Source organism: Ochotona princeps, chromosome 1 (genome assembly GCF_030435755.1).
Source record: "Ochotona princeps isolate mOchPri1 chromosome 1, mOchPri1.hap1, whole genome shotgun sequence".
In the NCBI taxonomy this organism is placed as follows: Eukaryota; Metazoa; Chordata; class Mammalia; order Lagomorpha; family Ochotonidae; genus Ochotona; species Ochotona princeps.
The window spans coordinates 158975304-158993262 of record NC_080832.1 but is presented as its reverse complement, the minus strand read 5'-3'; the positions used below and the strand labels follow the sequence as shown (position 1 = coordinate 158993262).

Genomic DNA, 17959 nt, shown 5'->3' with positions numbered 1-17959 from the left:
TGCACACCCCGGAAGCACTGTGTCACCAAAGTAGCCCCATCACAATCTTTTTGAAGTAATTTGCACACAGAAATAAATATGAATAGAATGAAGAGAAGGCCTTTCAGATAGGCCCAGGGAAGGGTGAATACGCCTCACTTGATGAATTACCTCGTCTGGGAATACCTGTTTCCGAAGCGAGGGACAAGCTTTGGCCGCAGAAGCACTGAGTATCCTCCCTTTGTAGGGAAGGCTGAACTGCCCACAGTGTCCCCTCCGGAGGGGGGATCATGTGCGAGGCGTGTCACAAGGGAAAGATTATGTCTGACAGATCCTCTTCCAGACGCAGCAATTTCTTCTTGAACAAGAAGTTTTCCTGGAGAGATTTAACGCTAGAGGCTGAGGGCGGAGCGCATCAACCAAGGCTAGCCAACAGAGCTGCGAGGAAACAGCTCTGTTTTTCAGCACATGTGAAGTACTGCCTGGGATTCAGAAATATGATGACAACTCCTGATTTGGCTGAGTCTTCATCTTTTGAGAGCTCAGCCCTCCTGATGCCTGCCCCCAAGCCTGTAAACATTTGAACCCATTGCTATGGAGCTAACACTCGAACCCGTTCTCCTGCCCTAATGAGGCCCTGAGTCTGTCCTGTCGGTTTCTCAAGTGCTAAATATCTTCATGTCCACCCCTCCACCAACAGGCTTTGCCAAACAAGGTGCTGAAATGACTGTGCTGCTCAGAAATAGATAGGACAGCGTGTCTGTTCCTTACACATATTTCCTTTTATAGATTCTACAAATATTTTTAGAGATGCAATTGTATTGAAATAATTGTTTGGAAAAAGAGGCGTTTGAGGCCGAATGCCTCGGTCCTGGGCACTTGTGACGGCTCTGACTGTTGCGTTCCATGGAAAACACTGCGAATCCCGCTCCTGTGCCGCAGCTAGGGAATGGCTCCGCGTCCCCTTTGCATTGACTGCAGAATCCAGGGGTGGAGTAGGAAGAGCAGGGCCATGGCGGGAGGAGGGAGAAAGAGAGGTACTCTGGGAAAGTGAGAAAAGGCGAATCAGGAAAGCTAAAAGAATGAAAATTCCAGAGTGCCCAGGAAATGGTGCTTCCTGGGGCGGGGGGGTGGGGGTCGGGGATCTCTTGTTCTTCTCCTGGAGTGGAGAGCCAAGGCTCAGCTAGCGTTCGGTCCCTCCTTTAGGGCCTGTGTAGAGACTTTTCAAAAAGCCACAGGGAGGAGGCGAAAACGGACGTCGACCCTGGGGATTGGGTGGAGGCTTGGAGTTGGTAAATTCAGATAAATAGTGAGGGGAAGTGGGAAGCAATGGGTCGTCAAGCGGGTGCTTTAGAAGTCATTCATTTTAAGAGGATCTTAGAAAGAATGCGTTGGATTCAACAATAGCAAGTTGAAAAAGAAATGGTTGGGTCCTTTGCCAAGACACTGGTATATGCTCCAGCAAGGGAAAAAAAAAAACAACACGCATTTCCCAGATGGCATTCTCTGAGGATTCCATTGTATTCTCTGGGTGGTTTAAAAAAAACAAAAAACAAAAAACCCGCCTGGCTTCTAATCCCCAACTTGAAAATCATTTGTGAGGGAGTTTAGGTTCTTCCCCGTGTAACTTTAAGGTCTCATGCAAATCAGGGCTTGTAGCTCGGGCTGGTTGAGCGGACTCCAGCATCCAACGGCAACCACCACCGGTTCCTTCAAAGTCTAGGACTCCCAGCAATTTCAGGTTGGGGGTGGGGAGTGGGCCTGGAACTCCTCCCCCTGCGAGCTCGGGGCTTAGAAAAGGGTGGGGCGGGCCAGAAAGCGTTACAATGGAGCTGCCACGGGGGAGGCTTCCTTTTATTTTCGAGTTTGTCACTTGAGTCCTGTTTCAATGAGACAGCAGAACAGAGGCTGTGACAACGGCGTGGGCTGGCCTGCCGACAGGGCCATGAGCCACAGAGGGGACGAAGCCCGAGCTTATCATTTTCAGCCTCGGCTTCCACCGCGGCGCCGGTTCCCTGGGCGGTAATAAGGAGGGGGGCAGGGAGGAACGCGGGATATGAAAGGAGAGAGCTCTGAAAAAACTAGAGCTGAAACCGGAGGAAAGAGAATTAGCAGCGTTTTCCGTGCGAGAGCTCACCAACGAGCTTGCAGAGGGAGGAGGCACGGGCTGAGCTTAAGCAACCTGCTACTAGGATTCAGACAAAGGAAGTTTGAGGGAGGCAGATCGGATTCTAACACGGGCATGAGGAGGGAGGGAGAGCCCGCAGCTGGATTCACGGTGTGAAATCGGCTACGTTCTTCGGGGTAGGAAGGACCGGAGTATGTGCCGAAATAAGCACCTGGCAGAGGGTTTGGAGATTCGGCATCGGACATCCGCCCCTGTCTCGAGGCATGCCTCCCTCCATGCGTTATCTCTTCGTAGTCTCCGTCTCCACGGTCGTCATTTTCATCGTGTTCTATGCGTTCAGCTTCGGGGGCGAGCAGAGCTCCCCGAGGCTCAACGCCTCCGAGGCTTTGTTGCTGGCTCAAGTTTGCACGTCCTTCATCAACGGCAAGACACCTTTCCTGTGGAGGAACAAACTCGCCATCCACGAAAAGGCCTCCTGCAAGGATTACCTGACCCAAAGCCACTACATCACGGCGCCTTTATCCCAGGAGGAAGCCGAGTTTCCTTTGGCATACACCATGGTCATCCATCACAACTTCAACACCTTTACCAGGCTCTTCCGGGCCGTCTACATGCCCCAGAATGTCTACTGCGTGCACGTGGACGAGAAGGCGCCCGCCGCGTTTAAAGGGGCCGTGGAGCAGCTGCTGCGCTGCTTTCCCAACGCCTTTCTGGCCTCCAAGACGGAGCCCGTGGTCTACGGGGGCATCTCTAGGCTCCAGGCCGACCTGAACTGCATGAAGGACCTCGTGGCCTCCACGGTGCCCTGGAAATACCTCATCAACACGTGCGGGCAAGATTTCCCCCTGAAGACCAACCGGGAAATCATTCAGTACCTGAAAGGATTTAAAGGGAAGAACATCACCCCGGGGGTGCTGCCCCCAGCTCATGCCCTGGGGCGGACTAAATTCGTCCACCGGGAGCACCTGGGCAAGGAGGTCTCCTACGTGGTGAGAACCACTGCTTTGAAGCCCCCTCCCCCGCACAATCTCACCATTTACTTCGGCTCTGCTTACGTGGCTCTCTCCCGAGAGTTTGCGCACTTTGTCCTGCAGGACCCGCGGGCCGTGGACCTGCTCCAGTGGTCCAAAGATACCTTCAGCCCCGATGAGCATTTCTGGGTGACACTCAATAGGATTCCAGGTAGGTGTGATGACATGTTCCCTGCAGGGGTTGTGCCCTGTGTATTCACTGGGTCAACCCAAAGGAGATGGAAATTGATCTAAAACAATCGCATTGGTACTGAACAACATCCAGACTTGAGCTCCCATCATTCCTCTGGAAACAACCCAGCATAACTATTTACATAGACCTTAGGTGGTATTAAATAGTGTAGGTAAGCTAGCGATGAGTTAGAGGGTGTTGGTTACCCGTAAATATACTTGATTTTACATAGGGCACTTGAGCCTCTGCGTACAGATGGAGGTTGAACTATACAATTTAAACTCTTGGTCTTTGTAAATACAGAATGATGCTCTTCATATGGTAATGTGAATATTCTAGCAGTGCCAAATAGCACCTTTCCATGACACGGCTTTACAGTTTATCAAGCTTTAACATATAGGATATATTTTTCCCCTTAAGCTTGTTTGTTTCATTGAAAGGGTAGCAGAGTGAGAGAAAGAGTGGACAGATGTCTTCCATGCGTTGATTGACTTCTCAAATGGTCACATTGAACAGGGCTGGGTGGGGCCCAAGCCTGAGCCAGGATCAAGTCTCCCAGTTGGGTGGCAGGGACTCAAGCACATTGGGCCATCCCCTTCCAAGGCACGATTAGCAGGGAGCCAGAGCAGCGGGCCCGGAATCCAGTACAAGATGCTGGCATCGCAAGTGGCAACTTGAGCTGCCAGGCCCCAGCCAGCGTGTATCGTCTTATCTGGTCTTTGCTGTAGTAGATCTGATGTTCTTAGTGACACTGCCATTTGTCTCTCCCTTAGATTTGTCAGTCTTGCTTGTATCCCAGGACCCTTCCTTGGTCGTCCTATATACCTTTGCCATCCTACACCTGCTCCCTCCTAGCAGCCAGCTCTTAGCTGCCAGGCTCCGTGGTTCTTACCTTCCCCGGGGCCATTCGTCAGCAGCTACCCACCCTGAATTCCCTTTAAGGACTTTATACCATCGGATATGGTCCTATTTGCTTGGGTTGGTTTTTTGGCCTCATCTGCACCAGTTGGGCGACATTGGGGTCATTTTCTGGCTTGCTGACTACTGTAGCCTCAATGCTTGGAACTTACAGTAAATGCTCAATAAATATATACTAGATGAGGCCAGCGTTACGGCACAGCTGTTTAACCCACTGGCCATGAGGCAGTTACCCCATAGGATGGCTTTTCCCAATCCCAGCTGCTCTGCTTTTCATGCAGCTCCTTTGCTGATGCTGCTGGGAAAGCAGCAGAAGACGCCCCGAGTCCTGGGGCTCCTGCCACCTCTGTGGGAGACATGGATAAAGCTCCCGGCCCACTCAGCCATTATGGCCATGAGATAGATATTAGGTGAGTGAAAAGCAATGCGTGAGGCTTCGCTACGAGACACAGCTGTATTACTGACTCTGGGAGCTGAGAAATATTTGACTTGTGCATATGTCAGATAACCTGTATTGAGTTTTATTTTGGTTTTTTAAATACAGGATTATATATATTGTTGAATTCAAGCTTATAATTCCATAGAGCCCTTTGTTTTTTGTTTTAGGTTTATTTAACTTTATTGAAAAGGCAGAATTAAACCACAGAGAGGAGAGACAGATTTTTCCATCCTTTGGCTTCCCCAATCACCACAATGCCCAGAGTTGGACTGGGCCAAAGCCAGGAGTGAGGAGATTTCTCTGGGTCCCTCACATGAACACAAGGGCCCAAGGACCTAACGCATCCTCTGCTTCTTTCCCAGGCACATTGAGAGGGGACTGAATCAGAAGTGGAGCAGTCAGGACCAGAACTCCCAAGTGGAGGCTTACTTTGTAACACCATGCTGCTGGCCCCTAGGGTTTCCTTTGAAGATACGTTTTTACAGAAGATAAATATTGAGATTCCAAGAGAGATTCCTTTTACTTTTACCAAGCTGTCTCCGTGGTATTTATTAATCATATATATTATTTAAACACAGACACACACACATACATACATACATACATATAAAACATGATAGGGTTTCTTTGGAAGGCAGTTGTCCTTTGGGTCCAATTTAAAGTGTGACTTGGAGTCATAGTACAGTAGCCTAGTGGCTAATGTCCTCGCCTTGCAAGTGCCAGGATTTCCTATGGGCACCGGTTCTAATCCCGACAGCCCCACTTCCCATCCAGCTCCCTGCTTGTGGCCTGGGAAAGCAGTCAAGGATGGCCCAAAGCTTTGGGACCCTGCACCCGCATGGGAGACCCGGAGGAAGTTCCTGGCTCCTGGCTTCAGATCAGCTCAGCTCTGGCTGTTGTGGCTACTTGCGAAGTGAATCATTGGATGGAAGATCTTCCTCTCTGTCTCTCCTCCTCTCTGTGTGTCTGCCTTTGTAATAAAAAAAAAATACATCTTTAAAAAATATGTGACATGGACTACTGATGAAGTGGACAGCGTAATTACAACAGGAGAAAAGCCATGATTGTTCTAGCTGTTGGGGGCCTGCCAAGTTAGAGACTGGTAGGTACCCTTGATGCAGGGCAGGGCCTTGGGTGATAAACATGCCAGGCTTCTCTGCCAAGTGCCGGGTTTGGTCTCTGGAACCCAGATGTGCTGGCTGGTGAGCTGGCTGACTCCAGGCTATGCATTCTGTCTGTCCTTTCCACTCCTGACCTGCCTTTCCCATCATTGGCATAAGGTCCCCAGGGCAACAGGGAAGTTGATGTCCATGTTCAAAGAGCTCTGTACTGTTGTTAGTATTCCTCTGAAACTCAACAGGCTACCTGGTTGGTTACGTATTCTTGTACCCAGACAAAGGTGTTTTTAATAAGAAAGTCATTTATATTACAAAGATAGAGATTCTTCCATCTTCTTGGTTTACTCTCCACATGCCCGCAATAGCCAGGGCTGGGTCAACTTGAAGCCAGGAGCCCAGAATTTAACTCAGGACTTCCAGATGGTGGCAGGGCCTTGAGTGCTTGGGTGTTCTTCCACTGCTTTTCCAGGCACCTTAGCAGGAAGCTGGCATTGGTGCAGTCAGGGCCCAGCACTGCCCTATGGAATGCAGTTGGCCCAGGCAGTGGCTCAACCTACTGCACCACGACACTTGCCCCTTTTGCTTTGATTTTTTTTTGTTGTTTGTTTGTTTTATAAGATTTATTTAGTTTTATCAGAAAGTCAGATATACAGAGAGGAGGAGAGACAGAGAGGAAGATCTTCTGACTGATGATTCACTCCCCAAGTGACTGCAATGGCCTGTGCTGTGCTGATCTGAAGCCAGGAGCCAGGAACTTCTTCCAGGTCTCCCACGCAAGTGCAGGGTCCCACTCCTCGACTGCTTTCCCAGGCCACAAGCAGGGAGCTGGATGGAAAGTGGAGCCGCCAGGATTAGAACAGGCGCCCATATGGGATCCCAGCGCATTGCAAGACAAGGACTTTAGCCGCTAGGCTACTATGCCATGTCCTTCTTTTCCTTTTCCTACTTTAAGATGCATTTAGCTGAAAACCAGAGTTATAGAGTGAGATGGAGAACAGGAGGGATCTTCCATCTGTTGATTCACCCCTATATGGCTCAATGGCCAGGGCTGTGCTAGTTTGAAGCCAGGAGCCAGGAGCTTCATCTGTGTTCCCTACATGGAGAGCAGGGACCTAAGAACTTGGACCATTCTCCACTGCTTTGCTAAGTGCATTGGCAGGGAGCTGGATTGGAGGTGGAGACTCTGGGACTTGAACTGGCGCCCATAGGGGATGCCGGGGTGACAGCATTGGAAGCAGCATTTTTAACTTTTTTTGTCATAATTTCAGCCCTCCTCAATGCACTTTTCTCTTCAGAAGACAAAATGCTGAGAAGGTCAGACAGATGTCACAAATCCAGATGTAGCCAGAGAAAGTGGGCAGTATGGTGGAATCCATGCCACTTGCAACTTGGCTAGAACATCCTGTTTTGTTTGCAGGAATTGAGGAGGTGACAGCTCCTCTGGGCAGCAGCTGCCCACACAGAAAACTGAGCACCGCCCACAGCAGGTGTCTATCCGGTCTGACTCTGCAAGGGATAGGTTTCCTGATAAGATGACTTTTCCAGGCCTTTTGCCTCCTTCTTTTCTTTTTCTTTTTTTTTTTTTTAAAGATTTATTTTATTTTTATTACAAAGTCAGATATACTGAGAGGAGGAGAGATAGAGAGGAAGTAGAGCTGCCTGGATTAGAACCAGCGGCCATATGGGATCAAGGCAAGGACCTTAGCCACTAGGCCATGCTGCCGCCTCCTTCTTTTCTTACACCGTGGACAAGTTTCTAGTTCAGGGAGGGTGGCTGTACCACTCACAGGCAGGATGTTTCCAAATTACAAAATCCCAGGCGCTGGGATCCCATGGGGCGCCAGTTCGTATCCCATCAGGCTCCCTCCTTGTGGCCTGGGTATGCAGGAATTTAAAAAAGAAATAAATCATTGTGACTCCTTTGAAGTCAACGTAAAATCTAACCGCACATTTAAGTAACTCCAATGTTTGTGTTCTAGCGCTCCTAGGATTTTAGACATCGGTTCTTTAGCAATACATTTTCATGCCATGTGGTAAGGGACAGAACGCTGTCAGCATAACTCAGTGTCTTATTTGCAAGCCTGAATTTATAGGGTGTCTGTCCATTTCTTCTCTCCTAACCTTTCCCTGTCTGAAATAACTCAAGTGTGTGAGTGTGTGTGAGTGTGTGTGTGTGTGTGTCTGTGTGTGTGTGTGAATGTGTGTGTGTGAGAGTGTGTGAGTGTGTGTGTGTGTGTGAGTGTGTGTGTGTGTGTGAATGTGTGTGAGTGTGTGTGTGTGTGTGTGTGTTAACATTTATTTGAAGGGCAGATTAGAAAGAGGTAGACAGGAAGATCTCTTCAACCACGGGTCACTCCCTCCCCAAATTGCCAAAATGGTTGGTATTGGGCCAGGCCAAAGCCAGGAGCCTTGAATCTCACCTGGGTCTCCCGTGTGGGTGGCAGGAGCCCCAGCACGGGGGTGATCTTCTCCTGCTTTTCAAGGTGCGTTAGAGGGCGGGATAGGAAGTGGAGCAGCCGGGACACGAACTGGCGCCCATAAGGGATCCAGGCACATACAAAGCGAGGAGTCAGCTACTGAGCCATGACGCTGGGCCCCCACACTGATCTTTTCCCAATGTCATCTTTCTGGAGAGTCTTCTCGTTTCAGTGTGACAAAAATGGTATTGGGAGTGGACACATGGCCTTTTTTTTTTTTTTTTTTTAAGATTTTATTTATTTTTATTGGAACGGCAGATCTACAGAGAGACAAAAAGTTCTTCCATCCACTGGTTTCTTTCCCAAATGACTACAATGCCTGGGGCTGAGTAAATCTAAAGCCAGGAGCTTCTTCTGGGTCTCCTGTGTGCACACAGGGTCCCTGAGCTTTTGGACACCTTTACTTTTCCAGGCCACAAACAATGAGCTGGATGGGAAGTAGAGCAGCTGGGCCATGAACCGACGCCCATATGGGATCCTGGCTCTTGCAAGGGGAGGATTAGTCAATAGAGCCATTGCGCGGTGCCCAAGGCACCTGCTTCCCTTACAGGGAAGGGATAGATTCAAGTTCTAACTGTTCTGCTACAACTTCCTGATAGGCTGCACCCTGGAGGTGGGGTGCTGTCCACATACTTGGGTCCCTGCCACCCCCTTGGGAGACCTGGATTGAATTTTTCCACAGTCGGTCCCTGGGGCTAGATTGTCTTCTGGTCCCAGTGCAGGGCGAGTCTGACGCCCAGCTGTGGCGTGCTTTGGCTGCAGCGCCGTCTTGCCCCGTGGTTGCCTTCAGCTTGTCCCCCGACTCTAGGCTCATGTGTTCCGCTTACTGCTTCTCTCGCTAGGATGTTTTGTGTCCGTAAGAATGTTCTCATCTACCTCTCTGCCTTTTTCCATTTTGTATACATTTTTTTTCAGAGCTCCATTGTCAAATAAATTACCTCAAAAGGAACCATGTGATGACATTTCCTCGCGTTTAAATTCCAAAAATAGCATGTTTCCTATTTTGATTTATTTTACTTGTTGAGCCATGCCTTTATTTATATACAAAGTACACATTCTTTGGGAGGGTGTGATGACTTTTTCGGTTGTGAATGTCAGAAATTCAACTCAGAGTAACAAAGGAACTTTTAAAACACCAGAACTTACCAAAGCTTACATAACTGAGATACCCTCCAAGCTCCAGAACAAGCTAAAGTTAGCGCTCAAACAAGGGCAGGTGTTCGGCACCACGATGCAGACAGTTCTTGGGAGCCACACTGCGTATCGCAGTCTCCAGGTTGGAGTCCTGGCTCTGCTCCCAGTTCCAGCTCCCTGCTAATGCAAATTATGGGAGGCCGCAGGGATGATTCAAGTGCGTGGGTCCCTGCCACCCAAACGGGAAACCTGAAGTGAGGTCCTGGCTCCTGGTTTCAGCCGGGCACCTCTCTAGCTATGGCGGGCAATTCGGGCATGAATCAGTGAATGGAAATTCTTTCTTTTTCTCTCTCTGCCCCACCTGTCTCTCAGTTGTTTTTTTTTTTTTTTTTAAGATTTGTTTATTTTTGTTGGAAAGTCAGATAAACAGAGAAAAGGAGAGATGGAAAGATCTTGCATCCTCTGGTTCACTTCCCAATTGGTTGCAACACCAGAGCTAAGTTGATCCTAAGCCAGGAGCCAGGAGCCAGGAGCTGCTTCTGGGTCTCCCACGCAGGTGCAGGGACCCAGTACTTTGGGCCGTCCTTGACTGCTTCCCCAGACTACAAGCAGGGAGCTGGATGGGAAATGGAGCAGCTGGGAAACAAAATGATGTTCCTATCGGATCCCAGTGTGTGCAAGGCGAGGACTTTAGCCTCTAGGCTACCAAGCCAGGCCCTCTCTCTCAGCTTTTAAAATAAATAGAAGTAAATAATTTTTCATGGAATTGAAACAGTGCATTGAAAAACCTATTTTTAAAGATATTTTTAAACTTTGAAGGGCTGAGTTATAGAGAGAAGAAACAAAGAGAGAGCTTCCATCTCTTGGTTCACTCCCCAAATGGCCACAACGGTTGGAAGTGAGCCAGTCTGAAACTCCGAGCCAGGAGCTATTTTCAGGTCTCCCTCATGGGTGGAAGGTCCCAAGGATTTAGACCATCCTCTACTGCTTTTCCAGGCCACAAACAGGGAGCTGGATGGGAAGTGGGGCAACCAGGGCAGGAACCAGTGCCCATATTGCAAGGTGAGGCACTTGCAAGGTGGGGATTTAGTTGACTGGGTCATCCCGCTGGGCCTTGATCCAGTTTTCAAATTCCTGCACCCCTAGGACTGGCCCCAAGGTGGAAACCAGAAGACAGGAGCTCACGTTTGGTCTTCCATGTGAGTGGCAGGAACCCAAATGATTGAAGCGTTATCTGCAGCTTGCCAGGGTCTGTGCTGGCAGAAAACTTGATTCCAGAGCTACAGCCAGGAATTGAGTCAAGGAACTCTAATATATGAGGGATATCAGAACCAACAGGCCCAACTCCTGCCTTCAGTTTCATATAACGTTTTTGGTAATTTGGCGCATGAAGTGTAATTTTCCAATCATGGTGTCACTTTCAGTGCTCAGAATATTTCAGAATTTGGAATCCTCAGATTCATGTATTTTATTCATGTCATGTATTACCCATAGAATTGAATATTCCTTCAGTAAACATTTATGGAGCACCTAGAGGCCGTGCTAGATCCTGGGACTGTGGGCAAATCAGTCCACGGCCTCACAGCGTACATATCCCTGCCAGGGAAGCAGGCCAGGGAATGATATCACTGGCAAGCAGGATGCAGCCATGGCGGAAACACACAGGCCAGAGGCAGAAGGGGAACTTGGCAAAGATGGCACAGAGATTGCATGTGTGCAGTGAGAGTGGTCCAGCCTCCCCCACTCACCCCAGGGAAAGGATGTAGGCAGAGCGATTAGGGTTGCAAAGGTCTTGGGAGTGACAGCCTGGAGTGTTCCGGAACAGAAAGACAACAGGAGTGCTGTGTCTGGCTGAGCGGGCGAGGGCCAGAGCTGGACCAGGCTTGAGGCCTGCCAGGACCTGACTGTTCCTGTTTGCGGGGTGACTGGCAGATGGCACGGGACCTTGGGTGTGAAAGCTCGGCAGTGTGTGGTGTGCAAGAAACACTCAGGGAACAGCAGCCAACCACTGGCTGCCTCCCTGCCTCTCTCCAGAATGCTCTGGATTCTTCTGGGATGCTCCCTGGGCTCCCAGATCTCACTGATGTGTGCTTGTCTTCCTATTCTCCACCAAGCCATTGGCCAGCACTCTCTGACTTCTGTTCTGCCCCTGGAATCTGGCATGCCACAGGAGCAAAGCATTCTGCTGGTTCCCACGGGCCGCCTCCTCACCACATTGCTCCCCGTGGCATGTCAGCATCTTCATCTGCTGCTCCTTAGCAGAAAGCAACTCCCCAGGGTCACCAGGAAGGGGACATCCGCCTGTGTTGAAATGTTTGAGAGGCTGAATGTCATCTGCATGTGGCGTGTTCCCAGGGCGTTTCTTGGAGGAGTTCTGTTATTGCTGGCCCACTCTGCTGGCTTTGCAACCTGCCTCTGTGTTGGATGAAGTACTGGCATTCAGTGTTGAATCTCTTATCAACACCAAAGCCAAGGGCAAAAATCCTCATCTTCTAATCTAGTGTTGTGTCCTATCTTCCATGCTATAGACTCATTTTTTTTTTTTAAGACTCATTCTTAAAAAAAAAAAAAGTATTCTTTATTTGAAAGCCAGATTTATGGAGAGAAGGATAGGGAGTGAGATGAGAGCAAGCGAGAGTCTGCCATCCACTGGTTCACTCCAAAATGCCCTGTGCAGCGAAAGATGGGCCGAACCGAAACAGCTGGCCTGGATCTACCACATGAACCCAAGGGACCCAGGTACCGAGCCCGTCACCTGCTGCCTGCCTCGCAGGGCAAGCTTCTTCATGACCGGAAATTCCCCATAGTCTCTTGAGCTGGATTCAAGAGCTCAAAACCTGTCCTTGGTAATATCATAGGACAAAGCTGACGCTGTGACTGGGTCAGCTAGGGACACCCAGGCCATCCTCGCGTCTCTGGCCTAGTTGTCCTCCTCTGGGATGTTCTTTGCTTCATTTTGTCTTTATCCATCTCCTTCCTTAGTCTCAATGCTCAGATTTAAGTTGCGCTTCCCAGAGAATCTGTGATTTTTTTGTCCATGATATAAATCTGGGCTGTTTCCCAAGTCCTTTTGGGGGGCTGCAGAGAATGCCCATTCTGGCCTGGACTCCAGGTGTCCTCTGGGGTCTTCTGAGTGAGCCGAGTTAACCCAGGGGTCATTCATCTCCTGAAGGGGCTGTGGTGCCTCCCCTCCCATGCCAGGCTGTGCCAGTCTCCCTGCAGTCCGTGTCCAAGGCATCTCTGTTTATCTCAGCTCCGTTGGGCTTCTACTTTTTGGAGTTTCCCCAGCAATGACTCAAGCTAACCAATCCTCCCAAGTACAGTTTTCCTGTAAAAGCAGCCTCGTCCTTATTCCATGCGGAATGTAGAATGATCACCGCATTCGGAGCCAAATAGGGCCAGAGGGCTGTTAGCTCCAATCCTCAGGTCCAAATTAGGAAGTTGTGAGACAGACCGAAAGGCTGCTGGTGAGAGTGTGCATTTCCTCGCCTCACTGCGCAGATGTTAGAAATCTTAGTATAAGCCTTCCATTCATAAAATCTCATATTTTTCTGTTAATCTCACCCCATACAGAAAGATATCTCAGGTCACATGTGGTGGGGAGGGAGGCAATCTGGAGTATGTGCGTGCGTTTTAAAGATTTATTTATTTGAAAGGCAAAGTGACACGGAGAAGAGAGAGAGAGAGAGAGATCTTCCAACTGCTGGTTCACTCCCCAGTCTCCTTCAGTAGCCAGGGTTGTGCCAGGCTGCAGGAGCCAGGCACTGCACCCACATCAAACTCAAGTGTTTGGGCCACCATCTGCTGCCTCCCGATGAATTAACCAAAGCTGAGTAACTGGGACTTGGCCCAGCACTCTGGTATGGGATCTGGGAACCTCAAGTGGTAGCTTATCTCAGTGTACCACGGTGCTCGCCCCAGAGATCCTAACAACATGATGGTAACAATTAGGATGCTTTGAGTTTCTCTTATTCCTGTGTAGGTGTAAAATGCCCTTACACCTGCTGGAGACAGCAACCCCACGTGTGTCAGTCACCTCTTCCCTGTGCCTCAGTGGTTCCCAGAAATGGGCAGGAGTGTCACATAGAGGTTTTCCGCACTGTTGACTCAAGTGATTTGCTCTCCCCTGCCCCGAGAGCCAGCTGTATTTTGATCACTCTCCACCCTGACGGCTTACTGAAGATTGTTTAGACAGTCACACCTTCGGTTCGACATTCTTGTGCCGCGAGTGGGTGGGATCACTGATGCTCAGAATGACCTGCTCTTCCTGTTTTGCTCAGGAGTTACTCAGTTGAAACACTGAGAATCCCATGTTCTGGGAAATTCCTCAGTGCTGGGCTAACTGGGAACTCTCACCTTTCCACCTCCTGGACGCATCTGTGTAGAGGACCCTCCGTGTTGCGATTCTGCAGAAAAGCACTTGGCAGAACACTGGAGAGAGACCCTCGGTGAACCTTCTCAGTGGGGTGGGTCACAACACATTAAAGGATACTAAGCAAATTTACGATATTAGCCATCGCAGCCCCAAGCAGTCTTGTGCCTATTCTGTTGTGACAATCTCCCCTTTGCTTTTGAGTATTGAGTTCAGGGACCATCTGCAAAAGGATGGGTTGGTAAACCACTGAATCGAAAAGTACTTCAGCCAATGGGACAATGAGAAGCAAAAACGATCTTCAATTACAAACACACGACCTACCTTGGAAGCAAATTTGCTCCAAGTTTTAATTCTAGGAAAACAGAAGAAACATTTATGTTTGGGGATTTTTTCCAAGCACTCTGTCCCAACAAACTATCCAAACTCAAGCAAGTGACAGGCTCCATGGGAATGAAGCTGATTCCAGAGTGGCTTGAATAAAGTAAAAACAAATTAAGAATTTGATGGGGCACTTCACAGAGTTGGGGGAAATGACTGCCTTCTCTATTTTAAGACTGTTTTGTTTAATCTCTGTGAAGATGTTCAGAAGGGAAAGAAGATGAGATCTTGTTCAGAGAGACCTCTGGCCCAGCAGCTGGACTATAAAATACAAGCTCCTTGTAAAATCTGACCCCTTGGGATTTCAATTAATTCCACACTCAAGATTTGGTCTGGGAGTGCACAAAGGAGTTGGCTGGCCTGAGAAGAAAATTCCAAAGCAGTTCCAGATCAGGACAGACGTCCAGGTCCACTCCCTGCCACGTGAATTGGTCATTTTTTTTTCTAGAGTACACACTTGCCATCAGGGCAAAGTGACTTGGAAAGGCAAATTGTTAACCCTTATGGTGTTGGGAAATTTACGGTGGAAGTTCGGCTTGTGGTTTCTTGATTTTGTTCTCTTCCTTTTGCTATAGACATTTAGGGATCACACGTGCACTGTCAACCCCTAAAAGGAAGGAAATGAAAGTAGCCCGAAGCAGCTGGCGCCTACATGGAGCAGATAAGCTGGGGTGGGGAGTGGGGGTGAGGAAGAATAGAGGGAGAATGGGCCCAGCACGGTGGCCTAGCAGCTAATGCCCTCACCTTGAACACGCTGGGATCCCATATGGGCACTGGTTCTAATCCCTGCAGCTCCACTTCCCATCCAGCTCCCTGCTTGTGGCCTGGGAAAGCAGTTGAGGACGGCCTAAAGCCTTGGGACCCTGCACCCGTGTGGAGACCCGGAAGAGGAAGTTCCTGGTTCCTGGCTTCAGATCAGTTCAGCACTGGCCATTGTGACCACTCGGGGCATGAATCATCTTACTAGGTGTCTCTCTTCCTCTCTATATATCTGACTTTGCAATAAAAATAAGTAAATAATAATAATTTTTTAAAAAGCAAAAGAAGTATATCTACAAGGCCCAGCGTGATAACCTAGTGGCTCAGTCTTATATCCGCTGGGATTCCATATGGCCACCAATTGATGTCCCACCTGCCCCACTTCCCATCCAGTCCCTGCTTGTGGCCTGGGAAAACAGTAGAGGATGGCCCAAAGCCTTGGGACCCTGAACTCGCATGGGAAACTTAGAAGAAGCTCCTAACTTAGGATTGGCTCAGCTCCAGCTGTTGTGGCCACTTTGGGAGGGCAGAAGGTCTTTTGTTTCTCCTCTCTGTAATTCTGACATTCCAATGAAAATAAATAAATCTAAAAAAAAAAAAAAAGGAGTATATCTGCAAATCACATTGCATCTGTTAAGAACTAAGAATTTAAGAATAAAAAATTTAAAAAGATTTCTTGTTTTATTTGAAAGGCAGGCTTAGAGGGAAGGAGAGCTAGACATTGATTGCCTGGTCTACTCTCTAAGTGGCCCAGCCATTGGGAGTTGACCAGGCCAAAGCCAAGAGCCTGGAACTCCAACCACATCTCCTACGTAAATGGCAGGTGCCTACGTACAGGCCAATCGACTGCTGCTTTCCCGGACACATTAGCAGTAAGCTGGATCAGAAATGGAACAGCTGGGATTCAAACCAGTGCTCCCATGGGATGCCAGGGTTGCAGGAAGTGGCACAGCCCAGCAAATTTTTCAATTTAAGAGCCCTATGAGGTCAGGGCTCTGTATCTCCATCCAGCAGAAGGGTGACCACGGCTTCCATGGGCAGGGAGGCTTTGTGATCTCCTGGAAATGGAGTCTGGACCAGAGAAGCTTGTCTGCTTCCAAGTTCTTTTACCTCCAGCAACAACAGTGGTTCCTGGGTGTCAGGATCGTGTCTGAGTATTTACCATCCTAGTCGATCCTCACACCCTATGAAGTAGCTTGTGTTACCTTCCAGGAAAGAAACCTGAAGCTAAAATGAAAATTATTTGGGTTGGTCCTGTAAGTCTAGAACTTTGAACTGCAGCCCAGATACTGAAAAAGGACTTCCTGTGAGCATCAGGATGACCAACATAATTCTGTCCCCTTATTTCACGCTTTCCTGAATGGAAAAATACTGGCATCATAGGCGGTTTCAAAGATCCCAGGGAGCGGTGGATGGGGAACCAGAAAGTCAGCCTGGAGGAGAGTGATTAGGATCCAGAGCAGAGATTAGTAAATTACAGCCCTTGGGCTAATTCTGTCTTAGCACTGCCCTGGAGCTGCCTGGGGAAGCTGGGCATCTGGAAAGTGCAGGCGCTCCAGTTGCCGCTCCCAGCAGGGTTTCACTAGGACACAGGCACACACTGGGAGGACTGCTGAATGCTGCAGCAGTGGCACTGCAGAGACCAAGTGCAAGGCCCAAAGCCTGCAAGCTCCCCTCCCTGTCCCCACATCAGGGTCCGTCAGCGAAGAAGTGCTATCGCTTGTAGAAGCATGTGGGAAACATCTGCCTAACATTCTAGGACAAAAAGAAACTTTAGTCGTAATGAATTGTTCTAGCTAATCATAGCCTACTGTTTTGTGCACAAGATAGTTAAGAAAAAAATGACTGACTAAACATTTTAGAAATGCCTTTGAAAATAAGTGGAATGGTGCATAAGACGTCTATTCATGCAACCAGTGTTGTGTGGTAGGTTAAACTGATTGTGACACTCCATAGCCTCTATGGGACTGCGCGGTTTGAATCCTGATTCTGCTACCAATTCCAGCTTCCTGCTAATGCGTAGTTACAGTGATGGGTCAGGCACTTGATTCCCGCTACCCACATGGGACCACTACATTGAGTTGCAACTCCGTGGGCATCTGGGAAGTGGTGTAGTGGGTGGGAACTCTGTCGGTGCTGAACCTCTGCAGAGCAGCCTTCACCTTGGCCCTTGTTAACCCAGCTGGAGGAGCAGGGAAGGTTCATGAGAGCCAAGCAGATTGTACAGAGAAAGAGAGCCAGCCACCTGCTCCTGCTCCCAAGCCCTGTTGTTTTCCTGTTTGGGCCGGGCTGGTGTGTGTTGTCACCTGCAGGGCTTGTACCATCTCTTTGTTTGTGACCACAGAGGTTATCCCGGGGCATAGAGAGGCAGGAGACAAAATGCCCATTCAACAACATTTTCAATATTGTTAAACCAACTAGAGCGAATGGAGTAGAAATAATGTCTCAGTGGATGTTAATCGTTCACCCAATTATTTGCTGGCAGAAAATGCCTGTTCGGTTACCACAGATACCAGGCAAAACAAACCTGATGCCTGAACCAGCCAATAAGTAGGCATTGCTTTCTAATCTCAGGCTATTTATCTAGACCATTGTAAATACGCCAGGGCAAATTATGGAAGTGGCATAGTTTTTTTTTTGTTTTGTTTTTGTTTTTGATATCTCTCTTTGGAGCTCTAGATGATGTTGTAGCTCCCCACTACAGGCAGCCTGGCTTGACAGATGGGTCACGATGAAAGACTTCTTGGGCGTGCTTTGCCTTGGCATCCACCTGAGCTCGCCATTGGAGGATCAGCGGGAGATGGGGGGCGGGGGGGGGACGGGGGGAGTGGCAGTGAGGGTAAACACCTTGCCTCTCTTCCTCCCTCCAGCTCTTTTTGTGTCCTCCACAAGTTCTGCCAGGGACAAGGTTTACAGAAAAAGGGTGTGGATCTCGTCAGAATGAAAGGCAGTGAAGGCATAAAAATGGGGCTGTTTTTTGCCTTTCATATAGAAAAGTTTCACGTGTGTGTCTACGTGTGTTCAACTCCTCTCTAGGGAGCAGTAGGGAAG

At 49.0% G+C, this 17959-nt stretch overlaps 1 protein-coding gene across 2 annotated transcripts in view; it reads left to right on the top strand.

The window, feature by feature from the left end:
- The window catches only part of GCNT2 (glucosaminyl (N-acetyl) transferase 2 (I blood group)), a 68978-nt gene that overhangs the window by 22210 nt on the left and 28809 nt on the right, over nt 1-17959 (top strand). Inside the window, exon 1 of one of the 2 annotated variants that reach the window (XM_058667971.1) lies at nt 2327-3289. The exons of the other annotated variant lie outside the window; for it this stretch is intronic. Coding sequence (XP_058523954.1) covers nt 2371-3289 — 919 coding nt within the window. The 5' untranslated portion in view covers nt 2327-2370. Of the gene's footprint in view, nt 1-2326; nt 3290-17959 lie in introns of those variants that run through there. 2 annotated transcript variants of the gene reach the window in all.